Here is a 12,810-nt window from a genome sequence, read left to right as displayed (position 1 = left end):
CTGTCTGGCTCATTCTACTGCCTCTAATTCTTAAATCAAAATAATAGATTTAGGGTCTATAATTAAACAAAGAGTCTTAAGAGACTTTAGAAGTCATCTCATCCACTGCACACCCAGTGCTTGAATCTTCCTCTTCCCATTCCATCCAGGTAGTGGGGTACCTTCTGCTTGAACACCCCGCGTGATGGGGAGCCTACTCCCAAGACAGTTTATTATTGAGTCATACAGTAGGTTCGAAAGTTGAGCAGAATGTTTCCTTCTTTAGGATTAAATAAGAGACTACACGTAGCGTGCCTCCCACAGTGCCGGCAGAGTCAGTAAGCGCTATCGCCGTCTCCATTTCCCTTATCACAACTGCTCTTGTTTCTGTCCTTTCCTCGGGATGCCCGAAAACAAATCCAATTCTTCTTCCCTGAAACAATCCTTCAGATATTTGAAGACAGTGCTTCAGGGTCCCCCTAAGGCATTGCTTGCCCAGGATAAACAAATACTCCAACCCACTTTCAGACACTCATCGGTAAGGAAGAACGGATGCTGTGCATGCTGTGGTTTTCCCGCTGCTGTGGAGTGCAAGACTTCAGAACAGCTGATGGCACAAATGATGAACAAGCCACAGCAGGGTAGCCGTGTTATCCGAATCACGACCTCTGCAGGAAAACGGAACATGATCAACCCCTGAACAGACCTTGGCTCATCACCAGAGCTTCACCAGCTACATTCTTCGTCCACCCACTGTGGGAAACTGTTATAGCAGAAGGAAAAGAAATGAGTACCCCCCAAAGTTAATACACATCATTTTAGACCCGCAGCCTTGCCAAAAGTCATTATTAGTCCTTCCCAAATCCACTCTGTTTATAGATCTAATATTGAACAACGTAGGGGACCCAATCCATTCTAACTATAGAATATTAGCCCTACCCCCAAATCCTCCTTATTTTCAGATGGGGAACTAAGGTCCAGAGGAGAGCAGTGACATCCAAGGTCATATAGGAAATTTGTGAACACCTGGTCAGTTTATGAACTCCAAAGAAAGGTGAGATAGTAAAGCAAACCTGCGTGAACAAGGAAGAAGAAAGGAGCTGTTAGGTAAAAACAAAAGAGAAACGCTCCTAAAAGTCTTTCCTGGTGTGTGTGTGTGTGTGTGTGTGTGTCTCTCTCTCTCTCTCTCTCTTCCCCCCCCTCCCCCCCACCAATTTCCTATAGAGACAATGTAATATAGTGCGACAGGCACAAGGTTGGAATCAGAGATTCCCAGGACTGTTTGCTGGCTCTGCCACTGACAACGTGTGAAATCTTGAACAGGCTACTTAACCTTTCTAATACTCAGGTTCCTCATTAATAAAATGAGAATAGGAACATCTCCCTCAAAGGAGTCCTGTGAATGTTAAATAAAGTAAGTATAGAGATTTGGTTCTCAGTAACGGTGGAGCAGCTTCTCTCAGACTAATCCTCGTGGAGATAGCAATTATAGACTCTGCACAAAATATTTTGAAACTACTAATTGATGACCCTTGAGAGTAGTGTCAAAGCAGTTAGAATCTGGAGGGTATAGAGCCCTTGAGGATAAGGGACCCTCACTGGGTGAAATACACATTTCCTTTTTTCTGACCTCTCCCTTAAGGGCACATCAAGTTCTCAGGGAATACTGGAGATAGAGCTCAAGCAGAAAGCTGCAGTGAGTTAAAAAGTCACAAGTCAGAGTTCAGGTTTCCAGAAAGGCTGAAAACTGGGAAAAGATATCGTAGAAAGGAGGGACCCACAGAGGTGGAGACCCAAATTGTGTATAAACTTCCCTAAAATCATGGCATGAACCTTGAACTTCATATGAAGACACTCCAAGTAACACAGGACAGCAGTTGAAAGAGCCGAGCAGTTTTCTCAGCAGCTTCCAATGCAAGGGAGACAGGCTTTATAATTCAAGTCCCACCAAGTTAGAGAGACTTGATAAGCACCTGAGCTTTCCACTGAAATTCCAGAAGTGTCATTCCTTAGGATTTTAGATCACACCCCAAGACTAAGGGAAAAACTAAACTATAATCATTCTTATACAAAGGCTAAACAGCACCTTCACAAAATCAAAGTGATTCATCATTAATTTAACTTCCTGCTGGAACAAAACTCAACACCCTTCAGTGGAAGGTAACTGATCCCGGGTCACTGTCAAGAGTTATCCACATGTCCGTGTACAATAAAAAGTGACGATGTCCTCCGTTAGACAATCAAAAACTACTGCACATGTGAAAAAAGAGGGGAAATGAGAAAAGAAAAAACTAAGCAATCAGTAGAAACAGATCCATCTATAACTGTGTTGGAATTAGAAAATGACAACTTTAAAATAACAATGATAAGCATGTTAAATAACTGAAAAAAGAGATGTAAATAATGATAGACTTTTAGGCACGATATGGAAACTTTTCTAAAAAGCCGACTGGAACTGAAAAATACAATTATCTGAAATTTAAAAACTACAAGGATGGGATTATCAGAAGCTTGTATAGAAAACAACAAATGAACACCAAACTTGAAGACAATTTAATGGAAATTATTCAAATAAGACACAAAGAGAAAAAAGACAGCGAGAACTGAACAGAGCCCCGATGAGTTGTAAAACAGTATTAAGCAGCCAACATGCCTATAATCCCAGAAAGAAAGGAGAGAAGAAGGATGGGGAAGAAACGTAAGTGAAGAAATAATGGTCAGTTTTTTCCCAAATTTATTCAAAAGCCTCATTCCACAGATACAGGAGCCTCGGCAATCCCCAACCAAGATAAATACAAAGAAAACCACATCTAGGTATGGCATAGTTAAAATCCTGGAAACCAAAGAAAAAAGAAAACCTTAAACGCAGTCAGAGGATAAAAGGCATATATAGAAGGGAGCAATGCAAAGATTAAGATTGTTTCCTCGTCAGAAACAATGGAGACCAGAAGACAGTGGAACATCTTTGAAATGCTAAAAGAAAACACTTAACAACCTGGAATTCTATAATAGTCAAAATCTATTTCAAAAGTAAAGACAAAACTAAGACATTTTATAGATAAATGAAAACAGAATAATTTCCACAGGTGTACCACATGTAAAATATATGCCCATAGTACAAGAAATTTCTTTAGCCTACAGGACGCTGATATCCAGTGGAAATTCAATACAGGAAAGAATGATGAACAGAAAGGGATGTAATTAGAATTATATGTGAAGTGGTAGAATATTGATTCAAAATAGGCTGTGATTAGTTAGGGATGCATGCTGTAAATCCTAGAGTAACAATTAATAATAGTAATAATATACAAAGAGGTATAGAGCAAAGGCCAATAGAGGAGATGGAATGAACTAGCAAAACAATACTCAGTTAACCCAAAAGGTGAGTCAGGAAAGAGATAACAAAGGAAAAAGTAACAGTGTGGACAAATAAGAAACAAAGCAAGTTAGTGGACTTCAATTCAACCATATTAAGAATTACATTAAATGTAAGTGGATTAAACTCTCGAATATTGTCAGAGAGGATAAAATCGCAACATTCAGTTAGGTTATTTACAAGAGATTACCTTATATGTATAAATATTCTGACAGATTAAAAGTAAAAGGATGGATAAAAAAAGAGTATGAGAATGGGGAAACATAAACAGTAAGCATAAGATTTATACTTTTCTATTTCTTCCTTATGTTAGTTTTGTTATGTTTGTATTTTCAAGGAATTTGTCCATTTCATCTAAGCTTTTAATTTATTAGCATAAAGTTGTCTCATTATTTTTTAAATGGCTGTAGGATTGGTAGTGATGTACTCTTTCATTTCTGATATTGGTAACTTGTGTTATCTCTTTTTACTTATTGTTATTGATTTCTAATTTAATTATGCGTTGATCATAAAACATACTCCCTATGGTTTCATTTCCTTAAGACTTATTGAGATTTATTTTATAGTCCAGCATATGGTGTATCTTGGTAAGTGCCCCATGTGCACTTGAAAAGTATGTGTATTCTGTAATTGTTGGTGTAGTGTTTTATAAAAGGCAATTAGGTCAAGTTGTTTCATAGTGTTGCTCAAATCTATATCTTTACTGACTTTTTGTCTACTTATTCATCAGTTATTGAGAGAGAAGTATTGAAATCTCTAATTATGGATGTGTCTATTTCTCCCTGTCAATTTTTGTTTTGTGTGTTTTTGAAACATCATTAAGCGCTATATATTTAGAATTATTATAGCCTCTTGATGAATTAATCCTGTTATCATTGTGAAATAACCCTCTTTATCTCATGCAGTATCATTGTCTTGAAGTTTACTTTGTTTTATAGACATTGTGTTGAGCAAAAGAAGCCAAACACAAAAGAGCACATAGTATAAGTTTTCACTTATATGAAATTTGAGAAGAGGCAAAGCCACCTGTGGTGATAGAATCCGTAACAGCAATTGCCTGGGTAGGTGGGGGGGCTGATTGGAAAAGGATATGAAGGAACTCTCTATGGTGATTAAAAATGTCCTGTATCTTGATTGAAGTGGTGGTTACATAGGTATATACATTCTTCAGAATTTGTTGAACTGTGTACTGAAAATGTGTGCATTTTGTTGTATCTTTTGTTCTTCAATTGAAAAAAAAAAAAAAGATAGGTGTAAAGGACTTGGCTGGGGCTTAACACAGCGTAAGTGCTCAACAACCATTAGCTCCCTCATCCTTCCCCCTCTCTATCCCCGGCAGGCAAGTACATAGGTTTAGAAGATTTTATGGTCATTGGACCTCTGAGAACAAGAGTGACATGTTCCCCAAAGGAGTCCATCCACAGCATCGCCCTGGAGTTGCTCTAGTCAGGGCCATGGGTCAGAAACCACACCTTAGGTTATGCCTACAGCCATTTCATCCTGGACCCTTCTCCAGGTGTCGTCCTCCAGGTCTGGGGTACCAGTGTCCCAAGCCAAGAAGGTAGAATTTAACTGGGTCATTCCAAGAGATGGGAGATGGCAAAGTGTGGAAGTGGGAAGAGACTCTGAGAAGATCAGCATTTCTGGGAAGGTGATGAAAGATAACTAGTGTCAGAGATGTTGTAGGTCTGTGAAGTCAGTGGAGTTTAGATGATCACGTAGTAGATGCTCAATAATTGTTTGTTGGTTGAATAAGTGAGTGAATGAGCACTGAGTCTGTGGAGGCTGAACCTCCAGGGCTGACTGCTGCCCCCTCCTTCCTGTCTTGCAGCTCACCTACCTGCCCCCGCCATGGGGCGAGTGCCGATCCTCAGAGATGGGACTCGACTTCTTTCCTGTTTACAGTATCACCGCCTGTAGGATTGACTGTGAGACCCGCTACATCGTGGAGAACTGCAACTGCCGCATGGTCCACATGCCAGGTCAGTGCTAGAGGGAGGGTGGCCTCCGGGCCCCACTGGGGACCGCTGCTGTGCATTTCTCTCCCTAATGGAAAACACTTCGCCCACTCCACTAGTATCCAAAAGCATGTTGTTCTGGGAAGAGTGTTATTTGTGCCCAAACATTTAGAGAGCAGATAGAAACATCCACTCTAGCAATCAAGGCAGCATCCAGGTGTCCAGAAGCGTCCAGATGGATGGAGAACATTCCTCCCAATGCTCAATATGTTGGCTAATTGTTTGCTGCTCTTACCTCCTAGAGTTTAGTGTCCAGATAGCTGGATGCTTACAATCCTTACATCCTGGTGTGGTACACATGCAAACATTCAGTGGTTTCCAGATGTTTATTGCTTTCATCCAGATGTTTCCCTTCTTACATCCAAATATCCAGCACTCTCAAAGGAGGCAAAAGTCCACCCATCAACAAGTAAACATGTGTTCTGATATTTCTCTTATCAGACTGACAGGGCAGGTGGTCATCTCATTAGAAGCAGTGGGCATGTCAGAGGCAGAACGTGGTGTGGGCGCTGATTAGGGCAGGAATTTGGGGGCCTGGGCTTCCAATTCAGGTTCCTCCACCCACCTACCTGCGGTATTTCCTGGCTCAAGTTTCTAAACTTCTCTGTTCTCCCCTTCATGATCTTTAAAACACAAACATTCGTGGTTATGAGGACAAAATTAGGCTAAGAAATAAAAAATGCTTTGTAAACTGCCAACATGAGTGGTGGTTGTGTGCGTACATGGGGAGAGGGAACCGAAAGTCCTGTTCACTGAAGACATATTATGTGCCAGGAACTTTGCTATCATGTGTAATGGCTACTATTTTATGTTTGTGACCCACTTTAATTATATTTAACTAAATCCTTATATCGGACATTTAGTTCCTTACCAATTGTTTTCTGTGACAACCATCGCTGAAATGAACGTCCTCCTATCTAAATTCTGAATTATTTCGTGAGTAACCCGTCATTTATTTAGTAATCTAAGATGAGCATTACTGATCAAAACTGCCTCTGAGGTGCCTAGAAGACAATGCAAAAAGGGAAGCATACCAGTGAAATTATTATTATTCAAAAGGAGGAAGCATAACAGTTCCTCAGCTCTTGAAAAAAAGTGTTTGGGGAAAAGGTAAGGAAAGGACATTGTGGTGGACTTTAGTCCTCGGGAAAAGAAAAACGAGTCCTGGATTCCTGCAAAGAGATGCAAGAGAAAGGACAACCCAGCAATAGTGAAAGTTACCAGCCAGTGAGATGTCCCCCCAGTGAAACTCAGCCCCACACGAGCAGTATAGATTTTAGTCATTCTACCCATGACAGTTCCTGGCATCTCAATGACTAATGTGGAATTAAGGGCCTAGCAAAGAGGGACTTAGAAAGCAGCCCTTCTTGCCTACAGCCGTGCAGTATGGTAGAAAGAACCCCAAACTCAGGGACGCGAGTTCAAAGCCCACCTCCGTCACTGCCACTCTGGTGTCCTGAGAAGGCAGGATACTTAGGCCTCAAGTCTCTCGTGGGTAAAATATACCCAGGCTTTCCTACTTCAGTGGGATTCCATGCGGATTAAGGATGATGGTACACGCCCAGGACCTAGTAGGTGTTTACCACCACCTCCCCGCTTTCAGCCATCAAAGCTTTCTCACCTATTACCCACCTGAGCTGGCTGGACCTGCACAGCAAACTGGGAGAAGTTAGCCAGGACACTCCTGCTCCCATTATTGCCTGCCCAAGGTCACAGAGCAGATCAGAACCCAAACTTCTGGGTACACTGTTTCCCTGCTGCCCTGATCAAGGGTTCCCTTCTGATGTTCGCTGGCAGACTGCTTCCCCTCCTCAGAGATGAGATGCACTCCCTTCCCCCAGCCCCAGAAGGGGAGGTGTTGCTGCCTGAGTACCGCTCCCTGTGTTTCTTCTTTGTAGGGGATGCACCTTTCTGTACCCCTGAGCAGCACAAGGAGTGTGCAGAGCCTGCCCTAGGTCAGTACTGGGGGACAAATGGAATGATGGGATGAGGGGGGCTGAAATGGAAACCTTCTGGGTGTGGGACAGGAACCAGGTGGAAGGGGGAACAGAAAAGGGTGAGGGGAAAGAGTCTGGAGAGGATGACATGGTTGTAGGAGCAGGAGAGGGAGAGGGAGAGAAGGGTGGGGGAGGGAATTGATGCAAGTGCATGAGGGCTGGGAAGGGCCCTGGGAAAGAGACAGGAGTAGAGAGAAGAAGTAAATTTCAGGAGGAATGGAGGGCACGGAGGAATGCACAGGAAGGGACAGAGACAAGAGAGAATGGACAATGGGCACCAAAGGAGCTTGGCCCACACTCTGACGGTTCACATCGGGAGGCCAAGGTCACTCCACTAATGCCCTGTCTTTGCATGCTCTGGTGAGCTTGCGGGTGGGGGACGGGAGAGAGAGGAGGCTGGTCCACATTCCACACGGGCCATGGAAGACCCCGAGCTCTGTCCCTCCTCCTCCCACTCTGGCCTGCTGGGTGTTTGCTGGTTGGAATAACCTGGCTGATTACCCACCCCAACCCTGCCTGTAAAACTTCTGGTGAGGAAGATGGCGCATATAAGCGACAACCCCAAAGCTAGATCCACTCCACTTGCCTGCCTCTCTCCAGTCCTGGGAAATGGTTTCTAATCAAGACAAGCAGAGAGAATTTTTAAATCCTATGGACTCAAGTTCATTCAGCAGCTGCACTTGCTGGAGCTCAGTGGGGGCAGCTCTGGACTCACAAGCCCAGATGCTTCCAGGAGGACTGGTGGGGGGTCGGGGGGCTGGCTGAGAGGAGAGGGGACGACTGCCACGGTGGGCAAAGACTCAGTCTCTCCGCGAAGTGAAGAATCGACAAAACCTATGGGTAGCCAGAAACACTGAGATGGTTAGAGGAAAGAGGGAGGGAGGGAAACGACATCTTCAACCGCCCGGTCCTAAATGGAAGACGAGAGGAGAGGGAAAGAAGCGTTCTGCATGTGGGGAGGTTGCCTCTAGGCAAAGGACTTGTGAATCTGCCTGCCTCCTAACCCAGTGGGCAGAGGAGATGGGCACTGGCTATGAGGGAGCCCCAGAGGTTTTAGATAAAATGATCTCCCACATTTGCTTTTGATAGGGGGCCCACTTTATGGATGAGAACACTGAGGCTAGGAACAGAAAAGAAGGCCCTGGAAAGCTGAAGAGGCCAGGACTCCCTTGGAGCCCATTCTCCAAAAACGGTGCCTTCACAACAATTTTTAAAGGGTGACATAACAGGAAAAGAAGCAGAAGGAAAACAGGACCAAGAGTAACCTAGAAAGAGTGGACACTTTTTTATAAGAGCTCACCCCCTCAACCTAGAGCCAAAGCCCAGCTCCCCTTCTTACTGCAGCTCCCACCCCTCCCCAATCTGGGAAGGCACCACCTCCCAGCTCACTTCTCTGCTGCTGAACCCGACTACCTGGGGCCCAGAAGTCCTGTCCACACACCCCACTAAGCCGGACCTCCCTCTCCCCTCCAGGTCTACTGGCGGAAAAGGACAGTAATTACTGTCTCTGCAGGACACCCTGCAACCTGACCCGCTACAACAAAGAGCTGTCCATGGTGAAGATCCCCAGCAAGACGTCAGCCAAGTACCTTGAGAAGAAATTCAACAAATCAGAAAAATATATCTCGTAAGCTCAGTGCATATGGTGGGGAGGGGGATATGGATCAGGAAGAAATTTGGGGCAATTGAGTAAGAGGGCAAAGGTAAGTAGTCAGTTCCATTCAACAGACATTAACTGTGCACCTGCTATGTGCCAAGCTCTGTGCTCTACACTCAGAATAGGAAGACAGAGGGTTAAGACACCACCCCCACCTTTAAGGAGCTTACAGTCTTATGGGGAGACAAATACGCAACTGAATTCTAGAAAGGCTGATACAGGCAATAAGGGAGGTGCATGGCTGCCCCTGGCATGGGGATTCCGTCAAAGAAAGCTTCAGAGATTGTTTTAAAGTATGTATAGGAGTTTTCCAGGCAGGATTTGCACATTCTGTTCCCTCTGCCTGGAATGCTTTTCCTCTCGCCCTTCACCTAACTGGCCCCTCCTAGGGCAGGTCTTCATTTAAATGTTATCTCCTCGGAAACTAAATTAGGCCCCCTGCTATTATTTTTCTCTCAAAGCACTCAGGGTTTCCTTTGCAACACTCACCACCACGTATAATTCTATGTCCATGTATGTTTCCTTGTTTATTACCTGCCTACCCCACTAGATTGAAAGTTCCCTGAGGGCAGGAACCTTTCTTTTTTTCCTTCTCTGCTGTGGAGTGGCTTGTACAGTGTTGGTGCTCAAAAAATAAGGTTGAGCACCCGACCGGACGAGTCTAGCCTTTGTAGTCACTCATTGGTCCCTGCTTCCTTGCACGACTCCTGTCCCGGAACAGAATTTTAACAGAATAAATAAATGAACAAAAGACATGGGAGAAAAGAACGAAAGACAGAGGGACTCAGGAGAGGACAGACAACAGACCTGCAAGTAGAAGCTGGGCCAGGTGGCTTTGTCTGAGCCACGGGGTCCTGTAAGCTGAACTGGACGGGGGAGCGAGTGGGGGGAAAGGAGGAGCCTTTATCCTAAGAGAATAGGGAGCAGCTGAAGAGCTGCAAGCAAGCGCGTGCCAGGCTCAGATTTGCGTTTTAGACCACGGCTCTTCCACATGACTTTCTGCGATGAAAGGACGGCCGACCTGGTAACTACTAGCCACACGTGGCTACTGAGCATTTTAAATGTGGCTTGAGTGACTCGGGAACTGAAGTGAAGTTTTATTTCGTTTGAATTAGTTCGGCAGTTTTAGAAAGATCCTTCAGGCAGCCGTTTGGAAGACGGATGGGAAGCCAGATGGGCAGAAGGGAGCCTGTTAGGAGGCAGTTGCCATAAACAAGGCAGGAGATGGTGACACTTGGAATGGCGCCTCGGAGAGCCCTGTGTGGGGAAAGGAGCGTCCTCTCGCCCCACCACTCCCTCCTGCTGACAGAGTCGCCAAAGCCCATCATCCCTGGGTTGATATCTACAAGCCTGATGGCTTCTGCTCAGTGGGCTGGGGACCAGGGCGTGGAGGGCCTTGTGAGCGCCACTGAAGGAGACAGGGAATTGTCAGAGGTGCCAGCTCCTACTGCTTAGCAGACATTCTGCGGGCAGTAACGACTTCTCCTGCCAAGATGTGTCTCGTTAACACACCTGCCTAAAGGAGCAAGAGGAGAACCTAGTGCTTCTGCCAGAAATGCCCCCAGCCAGATGTAGGTTTGCTCCCGAATAACCCTCCCTGGCTCTGGCAACAGGGTAGGGCCTCCCGTTAGGAGAAGCTTGCTATGAACCTTGTTAGGAGTGGGCAGGGCAGGCCAGCTGGAGCAAGCCTTGTCAAGAGAGTCCTGAGCTCACCTGCAGACCTTTTGGGGACCTAAGGACCTGGAGGCCAGGCAGGACTCCAGGAAAGCACGCAAAGAGGGGGGGGAGAGAAATAGGGGCAAAGGAGGACAGCTGGCCGGTGCCTCCAGCCCTGTGAAGACCACTGGGCTGGGAGTCGGGACTCCTGGTTTCAAGCCCCAGCTCGGCCACTCACCGGCTCGAACTTTGGACCAGTTGTTGCACTTCCCTGGGCCTCGGTTTCTCCATCTGTCCATGGGAAAGAAAGCTGTATTAGATGATCCCTGTGGGTCCTGATGGCTCTAACCGTGCATGGTGCTAAATATTCCCTCTGCAGAGAGAACATCCTCGTTCTGGATATATTTTTTGAAGCTCTCAATTACGAGACGATTGAACAGAAGAAGGCGTATGAAGTTGCTGCCTTACTTGGTAAGTCAAAGTGTCTATTGCACAAATTTCCACATCTTTAGGGGATGGGAGGGAGGGGGGAGGGGTGGGCAGGCAGCAGGCAGGCAGGTAGAGATATAAGCCTCCTGATGAGTCTGGCCTCTGTATTCACTAGTTGTTCCCTGTCCCAGAAGAACTCCAGTGTGGGGCAGCTCTTTGTCTCAGGTCACACTACCATCTAGGCCTCAGTTTCCCCATCCACACAGTGAGGCAGGTGAGCTAAAGGTCTCTCAGGGCCTTTCCAGAGCTGCCCTCGTGGATTCCATGGTCTTCTGCCCCAGGTTGGAGTCAGAGCCTTGGGGCCATGGCGGGAAGAAAGAGCTATCAGATGGAGGGAAGGCTGATCTTTGGGTGGTCCCCAGGCAGTGGACACAGCGAGGACCCCCAGGGCAGCCCCCACTTGGAAAGTATTGTTGCTGCATGGAGAAGGCTAGGTGTCCCCTCTGGACTGAGTCCTTTCTCAAACACAAAAGAAGGGCCCCTTGTCCCCAGATAGCTACAGACCTGACTGCCACCCACACAGGTTCCCGTCAGGCTCCCCTGGCCCCATTTGCACATAATGGACACAGAGCGTTAATATCAACCCTGCCCCAGCCCAATGCAAAACCTGAGGGTGGACAGTTAAAAGACCTGCCCCTTGGGCTGTCCTCCCAACTTGTACTCACTCTCAGGAAAAGGTCTGATGCCTGTTCCTGTAAGGAAAAATAGCTGTTGTCATCTCTGTGAGCCGAACCAGGTGAGAGTGGCATCCTGGGGGCCGGGGGGTGAGGGAAACAGACACCTTCTACCTGTAAGAATAGAGGCAAGACCAGTTGTGAGAACTTGGGCAAGTTGTTTCCCCTCATGGCCCTCAGGTCCGTCCTTCATCTGTAAAATGGGTCTAATAAAACCCACATTATATGTTTGTTGTGATAGTTAAATGTGATAAAGCCCCAGCACACAGAAGGTCCATTAATACTCATTTCTGGTACCTGGACAGTCTCCGTGCCACTGCAGACCCAAGGCCCAACTGGTGTTTCTAGGCCCCATCTGGGCCTTTCTGCACCTCTCCCAGGAGGCTGGGGGCTGGGCCACAGCTGGGTCCCAGCTGGGTTAAAGTGGCCATCACTCAGGCCTTGGAGACTGTTATGGCCAAAGGAACCGAGACTAGAGACTCATGCCCTGGGCCCAAGGCAGAGGCCATGTACTGGTCCTCACCTGCCTGCCACATTTATCTCCCAAAGAAGACTCGGGACATGGCCCCTCCCCTCCCCTCATCTTCATTCCCCCACCTAGGCTCACACATACACACACACACACACACACACACACACACAGAACGGGGAAAGGCTGAGCTCTGAATCTGTCAAGAGGGTCAGCTCATCTCTGTATCAGACATGAGGATGAGTGCGTTTCCAGCATCTTGTTCCCACGCAGAATAGCCAGCTGAGAAAGGCACGCTGCCATCTGTACCTCCATGATGAGAACATGCCAGTTGCAAGCCCTCAGCCACCAGGCCCTTCTCTCACTGCCACAGGGCTCACCCTCACCTCAATGCACACTGTGTGGTGACCACACACTCACCGTAGTGACCACACACACACCGTGGTGGCCACACACACACCGTGGTGGCCACACACACACCGTGGTGACCACACA

At 46.5% G+C, this 12,810-nt stretch overlaps 1 protein-coding gene across 5 annotated transcripts in view; it reads left to right on the top strand.

Annotated features, from left to right (window-relative positions):
• The window catches only part of ASIC2 (acid sensing ion channel subunit 2), a 960,074-nt gene that overhangs the window by 940,546 nt on the left and 6,718 nt on the right, over positions 1 to 12,810 (top strand). For all 5 annotated transcript variants that reach the window (XM_019732608.2, XM_074319706.1, XM_074319708.1 and 2 more), the window contains exons 4-7: positions 5,187 to 5,337; positions 7,272 to 7,328; positions 8,844 to 8,997; positions 11,063 to 11,154. In XM_019732608.2, the coding sequence (XP_019588167.1) occupies positions 5,187 to 5,337; positions 7,272 to 7,328; positions 8,844 to 8,997; positions 11,063 to 11,154 (454 nt within the window). The remainder of the gene's footprint in view (positions 1 to 5,186; positions 5,338 to 7,271; positions 7,329 to 8,843; positions 8,998 to 11,062; positions 11,155 to 12,810) is intronic.

The sequence above is a fragment of the Rhinolophus sinicus genome, linkage group LG15 (genome assembly GCF_036562045.2).
Source record: "Rhinolophus sinicus isolate RSC01 linkage group LG15, ASM3656204v1, whole genome shotgun sequence".
Taxonomy (NCBI): domain Eukaryota; kingdom Metazoa; phylum Chordata; class Mammalia; order Chiroptera; family Rhinolophidae; genus Rhinolophus; species Rhinolophus sinicus.
This window is presented reverse-complemented; position numbering and strand designations above follow the sequence as displayed.